Source organism: Aythya fuligula, chromosome 7, assembly GCF_009819795.1.
Source record: "Aythya fuligula isolate bAytFul2 chromosome 7, bAytFul2.pri, whole genome shotgun sequence".
Lineage (NCBI taxonomy): Eukaryota > Metazoa > Chordata > Aves > Anseriformes > Anatidae > Aythya > Aythya fuligula.
In genome coordinates, this window is record NC_045565.1 from 20,825,322 (window position 1) to 20,848,092 (window position 22,771).

The 22,771-nt window shown below is 36.4% G+C and overlaps 1 protein-coding gene across 6 annotated transcripts in view; it reads right to left on the reverse strand.

Annotated features, from left to right (window-relative positions):
* The window catches only part of PLCE1 (phospholipase C epsilon 1), a 156,529-nt gene that overhangs the window by 9,527 nt on the left and 124,231 nt on the right, over positions 1–22,771 (reverse strand). For 4 of the 6 annotated variants that reach the window (XM_032191621.1, XM_032191623.1, XM_032191625.1 and 1 more), the window contains 15 exons: positions 19,177–19,299; positions 18,955–19,091; positions 17,728–17,966; positions 16,538–16,599; positions 16,219–16,384; positions 14,269–14,376; positions 13,708–13,824; positions 13,468–13,626; positions 12,322–12,445; positions 9,490–9,531; positions 8,599–8,723; positions 7,802–7,919; positions 2,986–3,117; positions 1,478–1,768; positions 478–641 (listed from right to left, as the gene is read on the reverse strand). In XM_032191621.1, coding sequence (XP_032047512.1) covers positions 478–641; positions 1,478–1,768; positions 2,986–3,117; positions 7,802–7,919; positions 8,599–8,723; positions 9,490–9,531; positions 12,322–12,445; positions 13,468–13,626; positions 13,708–13,824; positions 14,269–14,376; positions 16,219–16,384; positions 16,538–16,599; positions 17,728–17,966; positions 18,955–19,091; positions 19,177–19,299 — 2,107 coding nt within the window. The remainder of the gene's footprint in view (positions 1–477; positions 642–1,477; positions 1,769–2,985; positions 3,118–7,801; positions 7,920–8,598; positions 8,724–9,489; positions 9,532–12,321; positions 12,446–13,467; positions 13,627–13,707; positions 13,825–14,268; positions 14,377–16,218; positions 16,385–16,537; positions 16,600–17,727; positions 17,967–18,954; positions 19,092–19,176; positions 19,300–22,771) is intronic. The other 2 variants (XM_032191624.1, XM_032191622.1) reach the window with 1 other exon arrangement.

Consider the following 22,771-nt stretch of genomic DNA (forward strand, 5'->3'; position numbering starts at 1 on the left):
TTTTCTGAAATATTTCCTGGAAGGGACTGGCTTCTTGGAATAGCACTTTTTGCCATAAATCCGTAAATGATATATGGGATTATATAACTTCTTTGAAAATATTTTTTTTTAATATTCAGTACAGCTTTTCACAGTGACTTTTTGTGCCGCTTCTCAAGTGTTCACAAATGTGAAACATCCAGGCACAAGTGTACTTTTACACAGTTGCGTAGTCCCACAGAAAATGGATTTTGACAAACATTGTGAAGGAAATAGTGAAAGTAACTATGGATACAAAGCAGCCAATACAACAAAATAAAGGTGACCATTTGCTGCTTCCCCCTTCAATTTCTTTTACATATATTGGCCTTCAGAAGTATATGCAACAATTAAAGGTTCAGTCTTTTCACACAGAAGCATGACTGTAACGTAAGACTGTAGTGAAACACTGCCTATAAAACTATTCAGCTGTATGAAATTCCTTTTTAATGTACTTACTGTTAAAGAATATATAGCTGGCTCCTTATTATCAAGATCTCTTTCTAACGGACAAAACTGCTGGTACATAGAGCAATTTTTATCCCACAAAACAGGAGGTTTCAAAACATATCCACAGCCGCCATTAGCCTCAAACATTGCTGCATTAAGTTGCAGAGGAAGATCTGTGAAAGTAAGGCAGCCAAAACTGACACAGAGCAATGGTACAATAGAAAAACAGTAACAGTGAAGACAACACATTTTAAATATATATAGAGAGATATTTCCAATTTTAGTACTATCAATTCCTGTTTGGTTTTCAGAGAAAGCTGTAGTTTATGTACCCAATCTGTCCAATCCTTAGTTACATAAAACTGTAAGAATAGTTCATTCTCTTCTATCCCTTTCTGATGTCTTTATCCAACTGTAGGACCCACCTAAACCCAATAATCCAAGAAGTATCTAGATATTTGCTATGAACTATATAATGAAAAATCACCATCTGTTTAGCTTTGTAGGCAACTTAACAGATCCGCCTTTGAAAAGGTGTGGGAACACAACATGGGATAGAATAAAATGTTCTGACCAACATTAAACCAGCATCCAGCACTTCTCATAAATACAGTTACTGAACTGTTACCTTCTTATACTTGAAATTATCAGAACATATATATATAATATATACTTTTTATACTTGAGTTACCTTTTTATATTTGAAATCATCAGAAGGGGACAGTAGCCACTTACATCGGGGGAGGAAAAAAAGCGTTCAGCAATAGAATAAAAATTGCAGTTGTTGCTGGTCCTAACATTTCTGTGGTATCAGGAGATGCTTGCATTAGCATAAAGCTCCTGAATTGCTGCTCTTAAGAATTAGATTGCCATTGTATGAAGCTGCTTGCACTGGGGAACACAGACAGATACCTTGTGGTAACAGGCAAAGGTCAAATGCAGTTTCACACTCCAAGGACCTAATTCATATTTAAAATGTATAAAAAGTTGTGTGTTCCAGTACCCATACCATCTGTTTGGTAGTTAAGAGCCACAAGCTGTACACCGTGGAGCCAGAAGATGAGTGGATGGGGATTGGAGGAGTCGATGCGTGTGGCAGCAGGGTATGTCCTGAGGAGCTGACACGTGGTGTGCTGGATCAGCTTCTGGGAGTACCGCCGGCACAGCCGCTTGGCAGCGTTCTCGTTCAGGGAGGAGATATGATAGCATTTGGGCGTCCTTATGATAGCACTGAGAGAAGCTGGAGAATTGTAAGGAGAGCAAGGGTCTTCCCATGTCTGCCGCATCACATCAAAAGGACCTGGAAAATAAACAACAGCCTCAAGCCACAGCTGCAGATGCAGAGACTCTAAGAATTCAATGTTTTCTAGCGAGCTGTCTGCGTATACTTTGGAAATAGTAGAAAAAGATGATCCTGGAAAATGATACCATTGAGTATAAATGTCACATTCCTTCCTGTACAGTAAGAACAATCCATGAGAGGAAACAATGTTTAAATATCAGAACGATATTGTGATTTAATACTTAGAGCACTAAAGTCTAAACATGGGATTGTAGGGTTGGCCTCTGTAGGATTTGCATCCCTAACTATCACATGCTTACCCAGCTGTAGGGTCTTCTGTGAGACACTGTGCCATTCTCCTCATTTCTACATTTTACATTAGGAAGGGAGGCAAGATTGAAAGCCATCTGGTAAGTCTCCTAACAGGCAGTTTATAGAGTGCCCTAAGAGTTAGGTGACAAGTCCAGCAAAATACTTATGACTTTAAGAATTAGGCAGTAGAGTTCTTCGTTTGCAGGTACTGGTTTCTTGGAGGGAACCTAACCTGTCTGCTGCAGTTAGGCACTTGGGCTGAAAGAAATGCAATGTTCTTTGGGCCAGAAAAATGAACACAAGGAAGGGTACGGCTCTGTAACTTTCCATCTACAGCATTCAAGTGAAAGGCAGGCCATCTGGGCTCAATCCCTGCTGCAGGACCTTTTCTATACTTTCCTTTGTGTTTCTTTACATCTGTTCATATGCAGAAGTACAATTCCCAAGTTCACAAATTGGAGTTCACCTGTGGAGTCTAAATATTTCTAAGGTGGAACACAGGAGTTTGCACAATTACATGTTTGGACTTGGCTGAATTTTAGGTAACTAAGTCCTACATCAGACACTAAAAATCCTTTTTGGGATCCAGCCCAATAGTCCCGCCTTTCATTTGTACTTCAAAAATACTCATTTGTATCTCCTAAAATACAAACTTGAAGATAGAGTACTTAAAATATATGTTGGTTTTGAATCCTTTATAAATTAGGGTCTTATTTTCCTGACCAATTAATCCTGTTCTAACATTCCACTAATATACACTCAACACTTGCTATAATAGTGTTACTGTAATAGCTGATGTGCTAACAAAAAAAACAACATTCAGGAGTTCAATATCTTGCACATTATAAAGTATATGATCTTTAACAACTTGGTCTGGTACAAAGTCATTCCACGTGACTGATGAAAGAAGATGCTAACTTTACCTTTTCCAGATGCTTTGGCAAGAGTAGCTGACTCCCCAGGGCTTAGTCTGCCAGGATTGTTGCCAAAAATGGACTTCCTGCTTTTTCTTTCTTTTCCTCTGCTAGAGCCAGATGGGTTTAGAGTTGACAAGCCTGTTCCCATAAATGTAAAATAAATGAGCCAAAAAACATGACCAAGAGGGCATGACATTTTCCATCCCATTTTACATTATTTTTTTGAGGCATGAATACTCCTGTTATATAGTAAGCAGGGCAAGGAGTGTATTTTCCTCCATAATTTAATTTTAACATCCTTAATACACACATGCCTTTATATATTATATAAGCATATAACATATATATTTGTATATGTAATGTTTATATAATGTATATGAAGCAATACAGACAGATATACACCTATATCTCTGTGATATAACTTCTTCATTTTACTTTTTAGTTTCAGAAAGTTGTAAGTGCCTCAAATTGCCAAAATGTCCTAACTAATACTAAAAAAAATCTGTAATAACAGTCCCGATATATTCATCCTAAGAGTAATTTCAAAAAATATCCTTTCTACAGAAGCAGAAAATCTGTACAGTATTGAATATCACGGTATTCATCTAGGATACAGTAGCTACACAATTAAATAAATGCAAAAATATGATTTAAAGACATACTGCAATGGAAAACCCCAAAAGCCTGCTGGTTAAACAGTTTAACTTCAAGGTGTTTTGAGAGATATCTTAATAATTATTTGTATTTCACTGATGAGAAATATGGTAGGTGTGTGAAATCCATTAAGCATGTAGTGACCAATACATACTAGAAGTGGAGCTGGAAAGCTCTACTATAGCTATTATTCAAGTATACACATTCCAACAAAATAATCATTAAAATCATGATCTAAATCGCTGTGAAATAAACAGACTTCATTCCCTTCAAGGTCAGTTTATTTCTGTTGACTTTGAGAGAGCTTGTGGCAGACCAAAGTTAAATTTCAAGTCAAAATGTGTGATACTCATTCTAACACACACAGAAAAGAGGTGAGGGATGCTCTTAGAGACCCATGATGTACTTTTATATAAAATATAAAAGAGTACACTAATTTATCTAACTGTGACTCAGAAAATGATCTTCATGTACTCCTATCAATTCACACCTGCCTAAAGACTGTCTGGCTTTATACCTATATTTCGTCTACAAATATAAATCACAAAGAGGATACACTGATCTCTGTTCTACTGAAGTCAAGCCCACAGCTGTAAATTTTCAGGTCTCAATCTTTATGGCACGTCTACATGTACTTCATAAAACTATGCTGATAGCTTCAATGGAACTGCTTTGGGTTAGTAAAATTTAGTATGTGAATAAATGTTTTCAGCGCTGGAGACTTACTGTCTCTTTGGGCCAAAGCATACACATAAACAATAGAAGATGGTAGAAGCTGAGATCAAGGAATATGAAGTGACTAGAAGAAAGAGGAGTTATGCACTATGTCCTTCCAGAATAATTTAATCCCAGTTTTCAATGGATCAAACGGATTTGGCACTCAAGATCCAGGTTTCAAAATCCTGTTGTGGAGACTGTCACTGGGGAAACAGACTAATCTCATAAATCACCAGAGACTGCAATGCAAAACATCAAGGTTAAATGAACTGTATGTGATGGCCACAGGGTAAGCTGCAGCTGGGAGTTTTCTTTCAGTCTTTCCCATGAGCATGCTTTGAAAGTGACTGGCCTCCTCCGAGATGTAAGCTCCATTCTTCATTCCAATTTAAAGTGGGCTCCCAAGTATAGCATCACCTATTCATAGAATCATAAATTCAGAGCATAATGGAGGTTGGAAAGGACCTGGAAATCATCTGGTTCAACCCCCTGGTCAAAGCAGGACTAACTTAGATCCCATCATACTACCACAATAACAGAGTAAATGTTTCGTATCTCCCTACAACCCCTATATCCTTCAGGTTACAGAATTTAGTGCCAGCCTCTCTTGTTAGACATAAGCATATTACGCTACTGCTTTTAGAATTTTAATTCAGAAGACGGCAAACCCCCTTGCCCTTCTTATTCTAACCATGCCAAATAACAGGTCAAACTGTAATTGTCACTATCTCGCCACGTGTTTCCAATGAGCAGCCAGTTAGTCTGCAGGTTTGCAGACCCTGAAAATAATTTACAGTACTTTACAGTACAGTGCCATTTTTTATGTTCACCTTAATTTCTTCAAAATTGATACCATACTGGCAGATAGTCTCATACAGTGGAGATGGTATCTGAATTTTATGATGGTTACCTTACGTGACTCTCTGCTCATTGCATTTGGTTGTGTGGATCCTGTTTTTACGTACTTAGCTTTCTCTACACATTGTATAGGAATCCTCAGTACCAAGCCAACAAGCCATGTGCAAATGAATTATAGCAATACTGTGCTCAGGTATACTTCAATGCCCTCATTTTGGGTGACCCCAAAAGATGTTAAGAACATTATCTAGTTCTCTTAGATAATGGCATGTTGATACACAACAGACTGAAATTGAAGTTAAATAAGGACCATAAAGGTCAAATACCACTGAAACACCAAGAGCAGTGGTGGGTTCCTCCTTACCAGAATACCAGAGATGCTCTTAGAGACCCATGATGTACTTTTATATAAAATATAAAAGAGTACACTGTAATTTGTCTAACTGTGACTCAGAAAATGATCTTCACGTACTCCCATCAATTCACACCTGCCTAAAGACTGTCTGGCTTTATACCTATATTTCGTCTACAAATATAAATCACAAAGAGGATACACTGATCTCTGTTCTATTGAAGTCAAGCCCACAGCTGTAAATTTTCAGGTCTCAATCTTTATGGCACGTCTACATGTACTTCATAAAACTATGCTGATAGCTTCAATGGAACTGTATAAACAAGAAATGTTTTTTCTCTACATGATAAATTCTGTTTCAACCAGGGAGCACTTTGGGAAGTCCATGTTACTCAGTAGGCTCGGCTTAGTGAACATAATGGTCCTTGTCTCATTTTATAGTCACAAATAATAACGCTCACAGACATAGACAACCGTAAACACAGAATAGAAGTATATGGTGACAGGACAAATAAAGTATTCACACAGTTGGTCAGCCACTGAGACAATGATCCTGCCCTCTCTATCTCCAAAAGTCCTGCATTTTGTGAGCTGGGGAAGGAAACTCATCAATAGACCTACATAATCATGGATACACCCACCTTGTTGTCATTATTAATGGACAATATTGAGGTAGGGGAGTGAAGAGAGTTATTCGCTGTGTCTGTGACCTCCAGCTGAGCAGAGGAATCAAATCAGTAGCATGGTGGTCTTTGATATCTACATGTGTTGCAGAGAAGGTAGTATTTGTCTCAAAGGGGGAAACATACACGAGTTTGTTGGAAAACTAATTCCTGTAGCTTCATGTGTTCATCTGTGAACAGAACTAATTTTCTTCTGAACTCAATTTTTTTCTCTATTCATGTGCCCTTTAAAGCCAGAAGAAATCTGATATAGAGAGCAAATATTTCTGTTTGTAACTGAACTTATGTTAAAAACTCGATATATTTTAAAGTTATCACAGATCATAACTTCTTTGTGTGTCAAAATACTTGGAACAACGTAAATTATCTCTGTTTAATCTTGAATATCATTCTTTAAAAGAAAATATTTTATTTGAAAGATATCTTATTGTAGACTTCATTAAAGAGTATCAAATTTGAATTTTTAGAAGTCATTATTGTTACAAGTAACACCTACAATTCTTAAAGTTATAAAAGATAATAAAAGAATGTCTCTCCATTTTTCAGCATGTTTATCTTGCCTATTTGACACTATTTTATGTTTGGCTAGCTTCTCTAATCTGATTATAGTTCTATTTGTATAAGATCATGATTTGGCAGAATTGCTAACTTTTCCACAGAGAATCATTCCATTAAAATGCAGATTTTTCATTCAAAACATTAAACACTTCAATAAACAATAAAATCTCAATTTAAAAGTATTTATGTACAAAGTATGAGCCAAAACACACTCAACCTCATGTTTCAGTACTGTATAAGTAACTATCAGGAATCTCTTCAGTTACTCCCTCTCCTTCTGCTTTGCAGACATTATTTTTCCTACCCTATAAAATAAGACACTCTTATTTCCTTAACTCTTTCCACATAGTGTGTGTGTGTTTGGGGGTATGTGTGTGAGTGCACAGTCAGCTGCTCTTGCCCACCCCATGAAAAGGCTGCTTTGTCTTCTGTCTTCCTGGAGCTATCCCCACTGGCTTCTTCAGCCCAGTGGTCAGAAAATCTAAGGAACTTCAAAAGGTTTGAGCTTTCTGCAATACCTCAACAAATGGCTCCCTTCCTATCCACTTAGGAAAGGACAGAAAATGCAGATTGTAGGTAAAAGTGAATGAGATCTCACTAAATGAGATCACTTAAAGAATGTGACTAGCTCTTCATGCAAGGTTTTAAGAATATTTTCCTTCCTAATTTAGTACCTCTTTACATGGAAATTCAGAGCTCTTACAATAAGGCTTTCTTTCATCTGTCATGCCGTAATGAAGCAGTTGTCTAAGTTGTGAAGACTGGGAAATTTCCATTTTGTAAACATTTTAATACAGCAAGCATTATATCTTCCCATGATAGGTTTAAGTATATACCTTCTCAGCTAGAAGCTATTATTTTGTAGATTACCAAATCATCAAGAAAAAAAAGATCCTCAACTACTTACATTTAAAAAAGCTTGTGCTAAGCAATTCAAAACATAAATATAGTATCTCAAAGAGTTAGGAAGTTTAATACAGTAAAACAGAGAAGTACTTACCTGGGAACTTTACAGCTTGACAGTAAATGACGAGATCTGATAGCTCTGGGGCTATCTGTCTGCTTTCCTTCTTATTTTGTGGAAGGTAGAATTCTTCACCCAGTTCCATATCGTAAACCTAGGTGACAAAACCAATAACATACAAAAATAAAATTACTGCATATGGAAGTACTCTGGCATATCTTACTTATGTCCTTCTTCCTATATAGTTTGCTGTCTTCACCTAACAGATCTCTGGTTTATGCATCAATTCCTGTCACTGACACTGGGACAGCGTGCAGAAGCCTCAGTGAGAGTCATATCTGCACATTTAGGAAAAAACAAAACAAAACTTTTTAGCAGAAGCTACAACTACAGCAACACAGTGGTTTGGCTAATAAATAGTAATGTGGCTATTTGGTATCATAGTAGAACATTTTATATTATTTAGAAACATAAAGACGCTAAATATTCAGATGAAATTTTCAGTTCTGTCAGTGTCAATAGAACACAGATATCTCAATAACCTTCAGAATTTAGTGTCGAATGAGTTCTTTATTGACTGTTATTGATAGCACCAACAACTAAATTTTCAGCCAAATGTCCTATACATCCAATAACCTTTAAACACTTTACTTGAACGGTATGTTGAATGTTTATTCTATTTAATTTATTTTCTCTGCTGTGTTTCCATGCCTTCTACTATTTGTCTTCATTAAAGTGCATTTATCATCTGATATCTCAGTTATCTAAGCTGTGCAAATCCCGTTAAAGTTGATTATAACACAAAGTGGGAAGGGGGAAAAAAGCAGAACTACCTTTCCTTTATTACTGTAAGTAGCACAATCAGCCTTCTTTATTCTTTTGGCAGTCTCTTCATTATACTCAAACTGCAGTTTGTCACATGATAATTTATTCTCAGGTCGGTCTTCAAGAATGTTATCTAAAAATTAATGGAATTTTAATAAACATAAAGCCAAACAATTTCAACTGGAAATTTAAGTTGATTTAACAGTATCTGTGGATAGTGCCATGAATTTTATCTCAATAATCAGATGCTAGAATAATGCATTTACTGGTCAAAGCATTCTCTTTTAGTAGTAACTTTCTACTTAAAAATTTTAATGCTTAGCTTTGGTTAATATGTTGCGCTTTTTAAAAGCCCATCCTTTTGTGCTCAGAAGATGCTTAAAAAATAATTTAATGAATTAAAATTTCTTCTTCAAGCTTGCTTTCTGAAAACAACTTCTATCCCCAAACAACAAAGAATTGCTGGTCCAAACAAGTAACCACATCAAATATGTATATGTCTTTGCACGGCACGTTTTGGCTTTCTCCTCTTTACATTCACCATGCAAAAATATTTTTTTACATCTATAGGAATTCATCTTCATAGCTGCATATTTATCAGAGAATAATACACCAGCTAATTAGTCTTTCTGGATCAAGATATTGTAACTGTCACAAAAGGAATGGTTTTATTTTATTCCTGATATTGCTGATGCTTTGACCATATTCCTTCTTTGCATAACCAGTGTCACACATGCAGCCTTCTACCAGTTCCTGACCAGTTAACAATGCAATATAAAAGTATCTGATTACATTTTTAATATAAAGTAGAAACCACATTTTCACATGGTCATTTTTAACAGGCTGGAGATGCAGTGCCGATTTCATGCAGTTAAAATGCTCAACCAAATGGCCTTTACCTTCCTGGCTGTTAGGAGCAGGAGAAGCATTAAGGACATCAGCTACAGGGAAACGGAGTCAGAGAGGGAATAAGAGTAAAGGAAATTAAGATTTACAGCCAGAGAAATGAAAATTAAGTGTCAGTTGTAAAACTACTAGCCTTACACAAATCTAATGGATCAGTGAGAAATATAAAACTGAAAATCTTTTAGAAGGTTTACAGACTATTAGATTAGTTTTGTCAAAATACCAACATAAAGATCCCAAAGAATAATAATTCTAGTAAGGCAGTAGATCATGCCTCAGATTCCTTCATGTTTTGCACGCTGTGAATGTTTCTTGCTAGATTCAGATATTTCAGATCTCTTACCTAGAACATTGCTCAAACATTACCTACTGTGGTTGGCTTGCAATATTTTCCTTGCAAACATGTTAACATCCAAGTTTTTCATGGCAATTTTCATCTATGCTTTCTCCACCCTGCCCCACACAAGAATACTCAGATAGGCAGCTAGGCCTACTTTCTAGCAAAACATAAGTGCAGGTAGCACCAGAATTAAACTGTAATTTTTCTATTAGCATGAATAATTCTGGTATCCCTTAGACAGCAAGGATCAGATCTTGTGTTCATTATTTTTTGATAATTTTTTAAAATCATTAACACAGAAGTAAGTAAAGAGACCAACTGTGCTGCAAGGTATGCTCAAGCCTCACAACTTTGAACATGACATCTATAAGTTAAATAGGTATGTATAAGACTTCATGGTTCAATAAGTGAACCTAGGAGCTAGGAGAACACGCTCAACTTCATCACACCAACAGCTTGATATTCTGTTTCAGACAGTAGAAACAGAAGATGCTGTTTAAAGAGAGCACCATGTATGGTCTATTTGCCTTGGACCACCCCAACATCCACAACTGCTGAATATTAGGGATGTTGGACTGTACATTTCTACTTATAACTTTTACTTATAATCCTGTCCATAAATTTGCCCAATAAATTTGGGCCTGCTGATACTTTCTTTTACCCCTTTTTAGAGCAATCTACTTGCTTTACTGAGAGCCTGCTAGACCTCATGAGTAACAGTGCTGTACTCCCTTTTATCCACTGCTCTGTCATTCATAAATATTCTCCAAATCAACCCTCAGTTCTCTTCTCTATCACCTGAAGAATTCCAGCCTTTTCAGACTCCTGCAAGACCACTGTCCCATTCTCTTTACTTTCTTGGTTGCCATTCTCTCCTACTTACTCCAAAATAACCTTCTCAGTATCTGTAGGCAAGAACTGGGCACAGAACTCAAGTTGTGGCAAACCAAGGTTTTATACAGAAGCAAAAAGATGTTTTGTTTTCAGTACACTTCCTGATGATCAGCAACATTTTATTGGCTATTATGGCTGCCACCATACACCAAGCTGAGAACTTCAGGGAACTTTCAGTCACTCCAAGATCTCCCAAATAGTTATGGCCAGTGTAGAATTTTGAATAATGTAGCAAGGTTTTGTTTTTCTTTCCCACTTATATTTATATATTACCTTATGTATTACCTTATATTTGTCTACATTGAAGCACATCTATAAATTTTTGTCCATTTGGTCAGTTTTGTGACTCGTATCTGGAATTATTTAACAATGTTGCAGCATTTAATATCCCAAAGAGAATGATATTACTTGCGGCATCACTATTGTATCATCAAGGCCCCACCTGAGTATTACATACAGGTTTGGGGACCCCAGCACAAGAAGGACCTGTTAGAGCAGGTCCAGAGGAGGGCCAGAAGGATGATCAGAGGGCTGGAGCACCCCTCCTATGAAGACAGGTTGAGAAAGCTGGGGATGTTTAACCTTAAGAAGAGAAGGCTCCAGGGAGACCTCACTGCAGCCTTTCAGTACTTAGAGGGGGCTTAGAAAAAGATGGAGAGTAACTTTTTACACAGGCAGATAGTGACAGGAAAAGGGGGAATAGTTTTAAACTAAAAGAGGGGATATTTATGTTAGATGTTAGGAGGACATTCTTTGCTCGGAGGGTGATGATGCACTGGGCACAGGTGCCCCATCCCTGGAAGTGTTTAAGGCCAGGCTGGATGGGTCTTCGAGTAACCTGGTCTCTAAAGCCACAGAGCTGTCCCTCTGTGTCCATGGCAGGGGGTTGTAATTAAATGATCTTCAAGGTCCCTTCCAACCTAAACCATTCTGTGATTCTATGATTGTTCAAATGCACTGATCTACATTAATATATTATCTGAAAATTACCAACAAAAACATGACAAATACTCATATAAACTGTTATTCCCTGTTCACTTGAACAAGCCCAGATACAGTAAGTAAGCTTCTCTACCTTTATGCATGAAGCAAACAGCTGAAAACGGAACTAAAAGAGGTATTTCAGGGGTCTCTGTGATTGGAAAGCAACAACAGAGGGTTTTGAAGAATCTGCGTCTTAGATTAATGGCAGTCAGGCAGATGCAAGGACTAAGCCTGTTGCGAACCTTGAACTTTCAAGTGTCTCGACTCCTTCAAAAAGACAATACAGCTAAATGTAGATAAAGTACACTATGAAGATAATATTTTTTGCATAATTTATAATGAACATAAAAATAATCCATAAAGACTAAAATTCAGTATACATTGCACAGTTAAAACATCAGATGGTTGGAATTAAACTCACATTCACGTTTTGTATATATTCAAATTATTTTCACTATTGCACCACAGTGCCACTTAGGACATTTAGTACATATCACAAAGTAAGATCAACTTACCTATATTGTTCCTGAACTAGAATGATATTCGCATGTCTTATTGCTATAGTTCTCTAACAAAAGTACTGTAATCAATAAATATATATTGTTACCATCAGAGAGAGATTCATAGTCATAGTCATATTCATCCTCTTCATCTTCTTCCTCTTCATTAGTAGTTGTAGGGTTGCTAGTACCATTGCTAGCCTGTGCTTGCATATGTGCCAGCTGGTGAGCCTAACACAACAGAAACACTTATTAAATTACAGGAAAGTATTTTTAAAAAGCTAAAGTCTTTTCTTCAGTATTTGAATCTTATTTTGTTTATATGAAAGTACTGAATACATATAGTGAGAAATAAGTAAGATTATCAAGATCAAACCAACATGCCATTATAAGTGCTTCAAAACAAAGAAATTGTGTATTGGTAGAAAAACACAGATATATGAATCCTAATTAATTTGGGGAAATGTCCATTTTACACATTATTCAGAACAAGACTGCCTTTTCCCAGGCTGAGGTAAACTGTTTTAGAATCAGTTTTAAGCTTTTTTTTAAGGATGAAGAATGTCCGTATACTGGTACAATCAGTGTGATTTAGTTATTCTGATACAAGCATGCCAATATAAATGGGGAAGATTTTCTGTGAGGAAAAGCCCTAAAATTCAAGAAAAAAAATCCCTATTTTTGCCTCCTGAGATTTGTTATTTTAAAATGTATTTACGTTTGGGGTAAAAGCAATTAGTTTGCAATGAGTCGATCCAATTGCAGTCTATCTGAACAACAGCATCCCCCACCAAAAGGGAAGAAAAAATGGAAATATCTGCCTGGCTTGAATACAAAAAAAGAAATAAAGCCAAATTCTATCAAAAATTACAACATATTATTTACACATATACATTTATATACATGTATATGAGTATACTTGAGTATTTTATATATATACACACACATGATGCATCTCACTATTTCTCAGCAAGCATGAACAGTATAAGTTATATATAGCCTCAGACTGAAACTTCATTTATTTTCATCACACAGAACATGTGGTGCTAATCATAGTATCATGAAGTTTTATAAAAATAAAATACACTAAAATTTTGTGATGCTGTGTACTTATTTGCAAGTGTTGTAATCCGCTCTGAGTCTTCCAAGCATGATAATCCATTAGGTAATTCTGCAGTACAAACTTAAAATACAAATGAATTACTTCTAGCTATAGTTATGTCTCACTGCTTCCTATTAAGAAAGAACTGTACCTTTTGTTTCAATATATCCACTGGTGTTTGATGGGCTTTGAGCTTCTTGTTTTTAAGCAGGATTTTTCTTTTCAGTTGGCCAGGTGAAGGAAGCATGGGGTCATCAGAAAAGTCGCTCTCAAATAAAAATTTTGTTACCAGCTTATCTCCAAATACATTCTGAAACATCAAGAATGTAATGTATTATGAAAGAGTACCAAGGCTTGTGCTTAGAATAATTTACCACAATTTATGGTCTACCTTGAAAATTTCAGCCATCTTGCGCTGCTGAGGTAATGAACAGTGGTTTTCTATGGATATGATAATTGGCATGTCAGAGGTGATAAATGCGTTCCGATCAATAGCTTCAACTACTTCCTATGAGAATGAAAGGTCATTGAAAGAACGTGATTAGTTTCCAGCATTCAGTCAACTTACTTCAGTTAAAAGGGGAGAAAGGGGGGCATTTGTTTTCCCCTCTAAGAAGAAAGAATCCACTATATGCTTTCATAGGATCCTCCAGATCAACCTAGCATCTTGTTACAACAGAACTGATAACAGCTACTTATAGTTACGCTGATACAAAAACAAAACAAACAAACAAAAAAAAATTACAGTACATTTGCTACAAAAACTAATTTGAAAACCATAATGTTTACAATTAAGGAGTTCGTATCTGATGTAGTACAGAGTTTATATCCTATTAGGATTTAGCCTATTAGGATTTGTATTTCCTGTAGACATTTTTTTTTTTTTATCTCATTAGAGAAAAAAGTATAGATTTTTGTTTTGTTTTGTCTTTATACGCAATTACTAGCATACCTTAAAAGAGATCTTAGTAGTTAAAGTGTGCCCATGATAAATGATAGGCATCCCATCATCGCCATCCCAGCAGTCTAATTCTACACTTCTACAGCCTTGTAAGAGAACCTACAATGCAATTGAACAGTGTGAGCATGTAGAAACCATAGACTCATATCATCAAAGCAGAAGATGAGCATTGCAGAGCTAATGAAAGCCCAGTGATCCAGAAAAAGAGCTGGAATGAGCAATCTCTAAAGTGTAAACACAGTCCACAGAAGCTACAGTCTCCGGCTAACTGCATTTATGCAGAAAGTGAAGAAAGTGAAAGAAAATGAAGAAAGCATTTAAGTTCATAGGAGAAGTACCACAAAGCTTGGAAACTCACAGTATTTTATGGAACATATGGTATCTGCAGGAAGGGATTATTAAGGTATAGCATAATATCCAGAGGGAGACAAAAATTTCCATATTTCTACCTGCAAAGGCAGTTGGAAAGTAACATGGCAATTTATTCTAGGTTGTTAATACGACAGCTTAAGGGCACAGCATCTGCAGCTTCTTTGCTGTTTTTGCTTTGGGATGGTTTGTTGTTATTGTTTGGATTTTTATTTGTTCTTTTGTTATTGTTGTTAGTTTTTAAGTAGAAGAAGGTCTGAAAATAATTTCTAGTGAACACCTTCCATGAGGATTGTTTGAATGGAAATGTGGCAGGCCATCTTGTTTAGTGATATTAGGCTAATTTACTTACTTATTTAAGGAAGCTGTACTTTCTAGAAAACCACTGAAGAAAGCAAAAAAGGAAGGAGGGAAAGATAAGCTAACCTATCTATTGTCAGCCCTGTGCTTTTTACTGCTGTTGTTATATTGAATGCCCATCACTAAAAAAAAAAAAGTTAACTGTATTGCAATTAAATATTTTACTGAAAACTAACATCTCTACAAGCAAAATCATTTTCAGCAAATACATTCATGAACAACAACAAAAAAATACTTCTCCTATTCAAAATGCAAATAATTGTGTTTCAGGCAGTTATGTTTCAGGCTGGCACACCATCACTTCTGCGAGAGCTAGACACACTGAGCAGGAACAGACTGCCCCCTCTCCTCTGGGGACAACTGTCTGGGGGACAGGAAGAGGCTTTTCTGCATCATGCATATATTAGAGCCAGCTGAGTTCTATCTCACTTCCAATCTATTCCCAATAAAATACTCACATCACTCTGTGCAGTGCTGTTATGGAAACCTCCTTTACAACTACATTATTCAACACAACCATGTTATTCGGGCTTTCCTAACACAGCTTCACCCTTCTATCTTAAAACTCCAAGCAAAGCGGTACATGGGATGCCAGATGAGCCCTTCTCAGTAGTGAGTCACTAACATTTAGAATAATGAAAACTACTCACAGGGAAGTTGATGCTTTCTCTAGCATTTGGTAAATATACAAGCACACAAATACATATACATGCATGCAAACAAACACAGAACCAAATGCCCTAGGGAGAAATCATTCTTTTCCTGTTCACAACCAAAGAGGCATGAAGTCTAAAAATCTCTAGAATATTCCTAGAAGTAACGTTTTTAGAAGTTGTAGTTCCATTTGATATTTCTCTTTGCAATGCAGTGTATGATATTTGAATAGTGTTTTTGACATCTGAATGAACTAAAATATTAGATCAGTCTTTCCTGTGGGAAAGTCTAATTTTAGTAGGTTGGGTCAGACCGACTGGTGTCTAGATGCTATGAATTTCAAACTAAGCCCTTTTTTTTTTTTTTTTTTTTGCCTTAGAAAAGACATTTGAGCACAACTGTGCTTATGGGCAGCTTTCCCACACATCATGTTTTCCAATGTTTTACAAGTGGGGTCTTAGAACATCCAGATTTACAAAGCAAAAAGGTCACGTTTCTGCGACTTGACAGCCAAACAATTCCATGCTGAAAACTAGGCAATGATCTAAACCTGTATACCTGGCTGTAGAGCTCCACTGAGGATTCTCCTTTAAGCTGATGGCCAGTAAGGTAAGTATTGTGTGAAGATTCAATGTAGTAATATGACAGTGGAAACTGCAAGTCCTCAGTATTCTCTTGTGACTCATCATTTTTGGAGGCAAAGTTGTCTTTATCCATCAAAAACCTAAAAGTGAGATTTCCAAAAATTTTATGCTATGCTGAGTATTTGTGAATGTCATGCAAACCTTAATATATTGGTATCATCATATAAATAAATAAATAAATAAATAAATAAATAAATAAATAAATATATGTAAATTATCACTTAATTAATTACCTGGCAAATCCTTCAAAAGATAGCAGCCCCTGCTGGCACATATTCACACTAGGTTCAAATTTCTACAAGGAGGAAGAAATGGAAGAGATATATAATAATTATTTTTAGAAATACTGCTTTTTCTTATTTTCATAGTGTAGTTTTTGCACTGAGCTAACTAATTAGTATATTTTAAACCAGTCTTTTTGTGGATACAGTAGTAGCGGTGTCTGCAGAATGCTCATGCTTGCTTTAAGAATCACTAAACAAGCAGTCTAAACTATTAATTGCAGCATCATAGAATCATTCAAGTTAGAAGGCATATTGCAGGGTCATCTGATCTAACCTCCTGTTCAAAGCAGAGTCAGTTCTTAAGCTGAAATTAAAAAGGATTTATAATCATGCACCCTTTTCCTATCAATTGTGTTCAAATACAACACACTTACAGACTTGTGGTGTGCTACTCTGACATTCCTTTAGAATTAATGTCTTTTGAACTTTGCAAATTTATGTTACATATTGATAGTTGAAATATCCAGTTTCTAACCTTAGTTAACTGCTAAGTGGGTGCTTGGTTTTGGATTGTACTAACTACACATTTGGAGGTATTCAAACTTTGCTAAATACTTTCTAATCACTTCAGCCATTGTATGTAATGAAATAAGATGTTCACATTTGCTCCTGGAAAATAACTCTGAGAGGATTAATGTTTTATTAAGGTCTGCTTCTTTCTTTCTTTCTTTCGTTCGTTCGTTCGTTTAAACAATAAAAGAAAAATATGTGGAAATTTTTTAAGTTAGGGTTAATCTCTACCAAAAGTGATCACAAACAAGAAGAAAACAATGCACTGCCATGAATACTTCTCCCAAGTGTTAATGTCCCTTCCCAGGTAAAGCATATATAGCTAAAAAATATGTTTATTTGCATTATTTTTTTTTCTTGTTATGGGTGTATGCACACCTTTATAGCCTCCAATAAAGATACAATTACATGTTAAGTTCACCAAATGGAAACAAGGACTACAAAGTAAACTGCTTGGTGACCTGAAACAATACTGTTGGGCACACTTACAGAATAATCTGTAGTGAAAACATTAGCCTGAAAGGAGATGACACAGATACACTATTCTGAGTTTGAGGAAGACAAGCAGGGAAAACAGAAATAAACAAGACTCCCAATAAAAAGACTTGCAAGATGTTTGTATTACTAACCTGGATAATACTGAGGATTTCATCATAGGTGCAGTGTTCTCCTTGGCAATTCACTAGGAAGTCATTTAGTTGCTGGATGCCCACACCAAATATCCCCAGTGACGTGCTTTCAACTCCAGTACCATTAGTTACGATACTGGCAGCAGCAATAGCATCAGATATTTGCCTCTGGTTATCTGACAGCTGCTGCCTACTCTTAATGAACAAACCAAGGTCTGAAACATTCCTAGTCAACAAGTCTTTAAAAAGAAATAATAATAAAAATAGAATATAAATATCAGATACATAATTAATGTGTATTATATACATTATATAGAATTTGACTTAATAGAATATTTAATTATAAATTACTTGAATATCTTATTGAATGTCTTACCATTAACAGTAAATCTGAATAGAACCAACTTGTTTCTATCCACTAATAGGAGAAAGATTGTTAAATGTGTACATAAAGCAGTGGGAGTGGACTGCCATAAGTGTTCAATTATTATAAACAAAATCCTAGAATTTTTAACATGGATCCACAATCTCTCATGGTGTCACCCAGGATCCTCCTGTTACCTCTCACAACCACGTACAGTCTTGAAGCCTTTCCTCTGCTGTGTGCAATCCCAGAGCCTGCCTACGTGATCAGACCTTATCTTCTTCCAGTCCCATACACCAGTGGTACTGTACCCTCCCCACAGGCTGCTTGGCATAAAGACTGCTTTCTTTAACAGTGAAGAAAGCTCCAGACTTAGATTATGGTAACTGGGGAATGTAAAGAGGGACAGAGGTTTCCTTCCCCCTTGTCCCACATAAAGCAGATCTACTAGGAAAACAGATAGGAAAAAATCAACCAGACGAGACACAGTGCACACAGCCTTTTCATTTCTGCTCCCTATGTTTGCTCTTTGTTTTATTCCTACAGCAGATTCCAGAGCTCCTGCAACCAGATACTCCCTGTGTTGGGCCCAGCCTATCTGCAAAAAGCTTTTTGTCTTTGCTATACCAGTTACAGATATATCTGGTTAATATGAAGAAGAGGAAAAGTATTCCTGCTTTATTTCTAAACAGAGAGCCTGTCTTACATCCAGCTAACCAAGTCTTACTGGAGGTACAGCAACAGTCCTGTACTTGAACTTATAACTGATTGCCATTTATGAGATTGACTGGGACACTTTTACTTGAGGCCAATAAATAAAGCTGTTCAGTGTTCTAATGGCTGTGTTTTCCCCTTATACTAACCTAAATCAGGTTGGAATCCAATGTTATTTTCATCAATCTTCAAATGAGTATAAAGTGGAGTAGGTTCTAAACCAGATCGATTGCAAGGCACTGCATAGACATCAAAAAGGTCTTTAAGATCCTTGCGGCTACGGACACTGCAAAAAGAGTTGAAAATTTCACCTTTTGCTCTTTTATAAACTTGGGTGAATGAAATCAATACAGAATAAAGATTTATTTTACCTGAAAGATTTGAAGAGTTCCACAAATTCCACAAAAGTCATGTTGCTATCAGAAACCATGAAGTTCTGAAACCCCTTCATTCCTCCTTTAACACGGCCATGCCAGCTACTGCTGCTCCATGCGCTAGATCAGAAAGAGACTGCTGTAATTTGGTTACATTAAATTTCCACTTCTTGAAATATTATGCATAACTGCATTAATAGTTTATTTGTATTCTCTTTAATGTATTTGCTAGCAATATTTGGAAGAAGCAAATAGAGTTGCATCTTATAAGATCTACCATGACTGTTTGTACTTTCTTGTTTTATAATGGCTATTAATTTCCCTCAAGACAACTGCTAACTTTGCCAGAACAATTAATGTATATGCATACTATTTAAAGCTCTTCCATGTGCAAAAGGGCCCAATGCAAATGGCACAAGTGAAAGCATTCTCATTTTTTCTTCAAAGAAATCAATGCCAGTGTTCTTGTACCACAAGCTTTAAAAAAACATGTCCTGCCGTACATGAAGTTTACTAAAGATTTGCTAAGGGAGAAATAAAAGGGATGTAGAATTCCTTAGAGCTCTGCACTGTCAAAAGAAGGAGAAAAGACATATTACAACTGGATACACAATAAAACAAATATTTTCCTGTGCAGGTATGGGTTTTTTGTTTGTTTGTTTGTTTTCGTATCTTGGAGAATTAAAGGTATAAATTTAAGAAGTACAATGCATCCCCTGGCACTCAACCCTCCTCATTTCCCATCCACATGGACTTCTCACATACTTTCCCAAAACAGTCTGGATTATCATCGGATAAGACAGGTCAAGCTACAGTCCTCTTCTTCATTTAGGCTTGGACAGTAGCCTCTGGAGGTCATTTCCTTTCAGAAATGAGGTTCTAATGATTTCCTCCTTTCAGCTTCTTGGGCTGAAGGAAGGAAACTGGAATTTATTGAGAGCAAAGGGAGAAAATGACCACAAAAATAACTAGCTGTTTCATGCTCATTATTTTGGTTGACAATAAATTCTTTATAACTGCAATTGTTAACCTGAATTATGAAACTGAACAAAGTTTTTGAAACAAAACAATGAATTTCCAAAAGCTGCATCCCAAAGTTTTCAGGCTATTACAGGACTTAGACTAGTACTTAGTTCCCACCTTGAACTATTCCTTGAGCTGTATGAACAAGTTCTTACTAAATTTCAAGTACTAATTTGTAAGGGTATCGGTCAGATGGGTCAAGATCCCATGTTCTTTCCAGGGCCTAAACAACAATGACCACACATGCATGACTGGGATTTACTAGCACCAGCATCCTGCGAAGGGAGGTACCTAAACAGCCAGTACAAGAATTGTCTAGTTGAAACCATAACTAACTCCAGAAGTTACAGTTTTTGTTTCAAAGTACAAGACTAGGTGACCATGTGTCAGACTTTATTTCTCCCTAATGTACAAATCTACAAATCCATTAGTCTAGGAATTCTGCCATCAGGTTCAGTACAAATAGTTCCAACAGCTGTGATGGAAAAACAGGACCAGCTTGTTGTCCACTGTCCCTAAAGACATTTGCAGTCCCTGGAAATTTGTGTTAGAAGCAGACTTCTTTTCACATAAATATACTAGATCAGATTCCTCAATTCACTCCTGGCCTGGGGTGCATGCATGCAATTGAAAACAGCATGTGATTTAAAGTATTAAAAAATACCATCTACTTTGGTTGATAGTGTTCAATTTGTTTGACATCACTATGGCAAGCACTGACATACTGCGTATAACTTTTTGGCTAAAATCATTCCTAACGTTTTTATCAGACAACAAAAATAAACCACCACGAGGAAAGTCTCTTGACTCCCGAAAACAGACTGGAACTGTAGAGTACTGAAAAGAAAATGAGCAGCAGATGAGAAAGCTCACCATATCTCCAGAATTGATCACTAGAGGTTATATTCCACAGTAATTCCACGGGTAATAAATACAAGATTTTTTTTTTTTTTTTAAAAAAAAGCCAAACAAACAAGAAAACTCCACTACCACCATCAAAACTGTTTAATTAGGAGTGGCCTAGATCACCACTATAGAGATAATGAGAGAGAAAGTTCACACTTTCTTCACAAATAAGCCCCTACATATATAAGTATTCATGTTCTGCTATATATTTATGAGTGGTGTTACTACCCTGTACCCTGTTTCCACCTTAGAGGCAGCACTAGATTTCTAAAGAACTTGGGAATTTGCTGCATGAACATCCACTTGGAAGGAACGACAGAAGACAGCTGCAGGCTACCTGTGTGTGGAAATGGTATGTACATCTGGATTGCATAAGGATTTATTTTCAGTGTAAGCTGTTTGTAAGGAGGTAAGGAATATCAAGGGCGTGAGCCCTTGATAAGTAAAAATACAGTTCTTCTTTCTCTAACTGCAAGAAGTACAATTTTTTAAAATGTACAACAAAAACATCTCTTTCTTATTTTAAATTGTTATTTTTTTCACTTAAAAATATTTGATTTATTCAGAGCTTCTCACATAGTGTAGACATGGATATAGGTAATTGTTTAGGGAAAGTTATTTTTAAAGTATATATTATATGGAAAAAGAAAAAGAACCAGAAATCTTCCTAGCTGCTACACGGAGACTTAAATCATTTGTTACCAGTTAATATTTCTGTGCTGCAAAGACTTTTGCAGAGCCCAGTGGCACCCTCTCCTCCCTGCTCTGCTAAATCGTGGGTTCTGCGTGGGACCATACAGGCACCTACAGCTGCACAACCTTAAGTCCAACAGTGGTTCCAGCTATTAAGCCTCTTCCGGGTTTGGGTCTACATCCGGGTGCAGCAAAGCGGATACTAACCTGATTAATTAGCTCTGTTGGATCTGATTTGTACAGAGCCAGAGAAACATCTACAATTCAGTCCCAGTGGATCATGTATTTCCTAGATTACTTCATAATCTAGGTCATTTCAGCTTTTTGTTTTTTTTCTTTTCTTTTTTTTTCCCCCCTCGGTAAATGGATTGCTCATTTTATCTTAATTTACGATACTACTGACAAAATTGGTTGGGTAAAATTAAAAATATAAATTGATTGTTATGATTATGCTAGCAATTGAGGAACTAAAGGTAGTCATTTCATTTAGAACATGTGAAGCGTCCATACACATGAAACCCTGCAAGAATGATTTGGAGTTGGGGATGAAAATACCAAGACTCAGGCTTTCTCTAGTGCTCCAAGTCTCTTGATTCTGAGGAAGATTTCCTCAGAACAGATGAAAGCATCCATATAGCTGCATTCAGAGGAGCCTTCAAATTCTAGCATGATGGGTCCTATCAAGTAGGGGAGAGCTCTACCAGGCAACACTGTGGAGTCTTCAAACAACTTTGCCAGCGAAAACCTGACATAACTCTGGGAGGCCTATAGTGCTAAGCTGTGCAGGAATCTGTAGAGAAACCCAGGACAGAATGAAAGGATTTAAAGAAACATTAGCTGCCCTTTCCCCTGGGAATGTGAGTTCTCAGTTGAGCCTTTTAATCTCATTTAGAGAACAACAACTCTTTTGGCATAAAAAGCAAAAAGCAGATTTGCAAAACAGAGAAACATTCTCCAGAGGTATTAATGC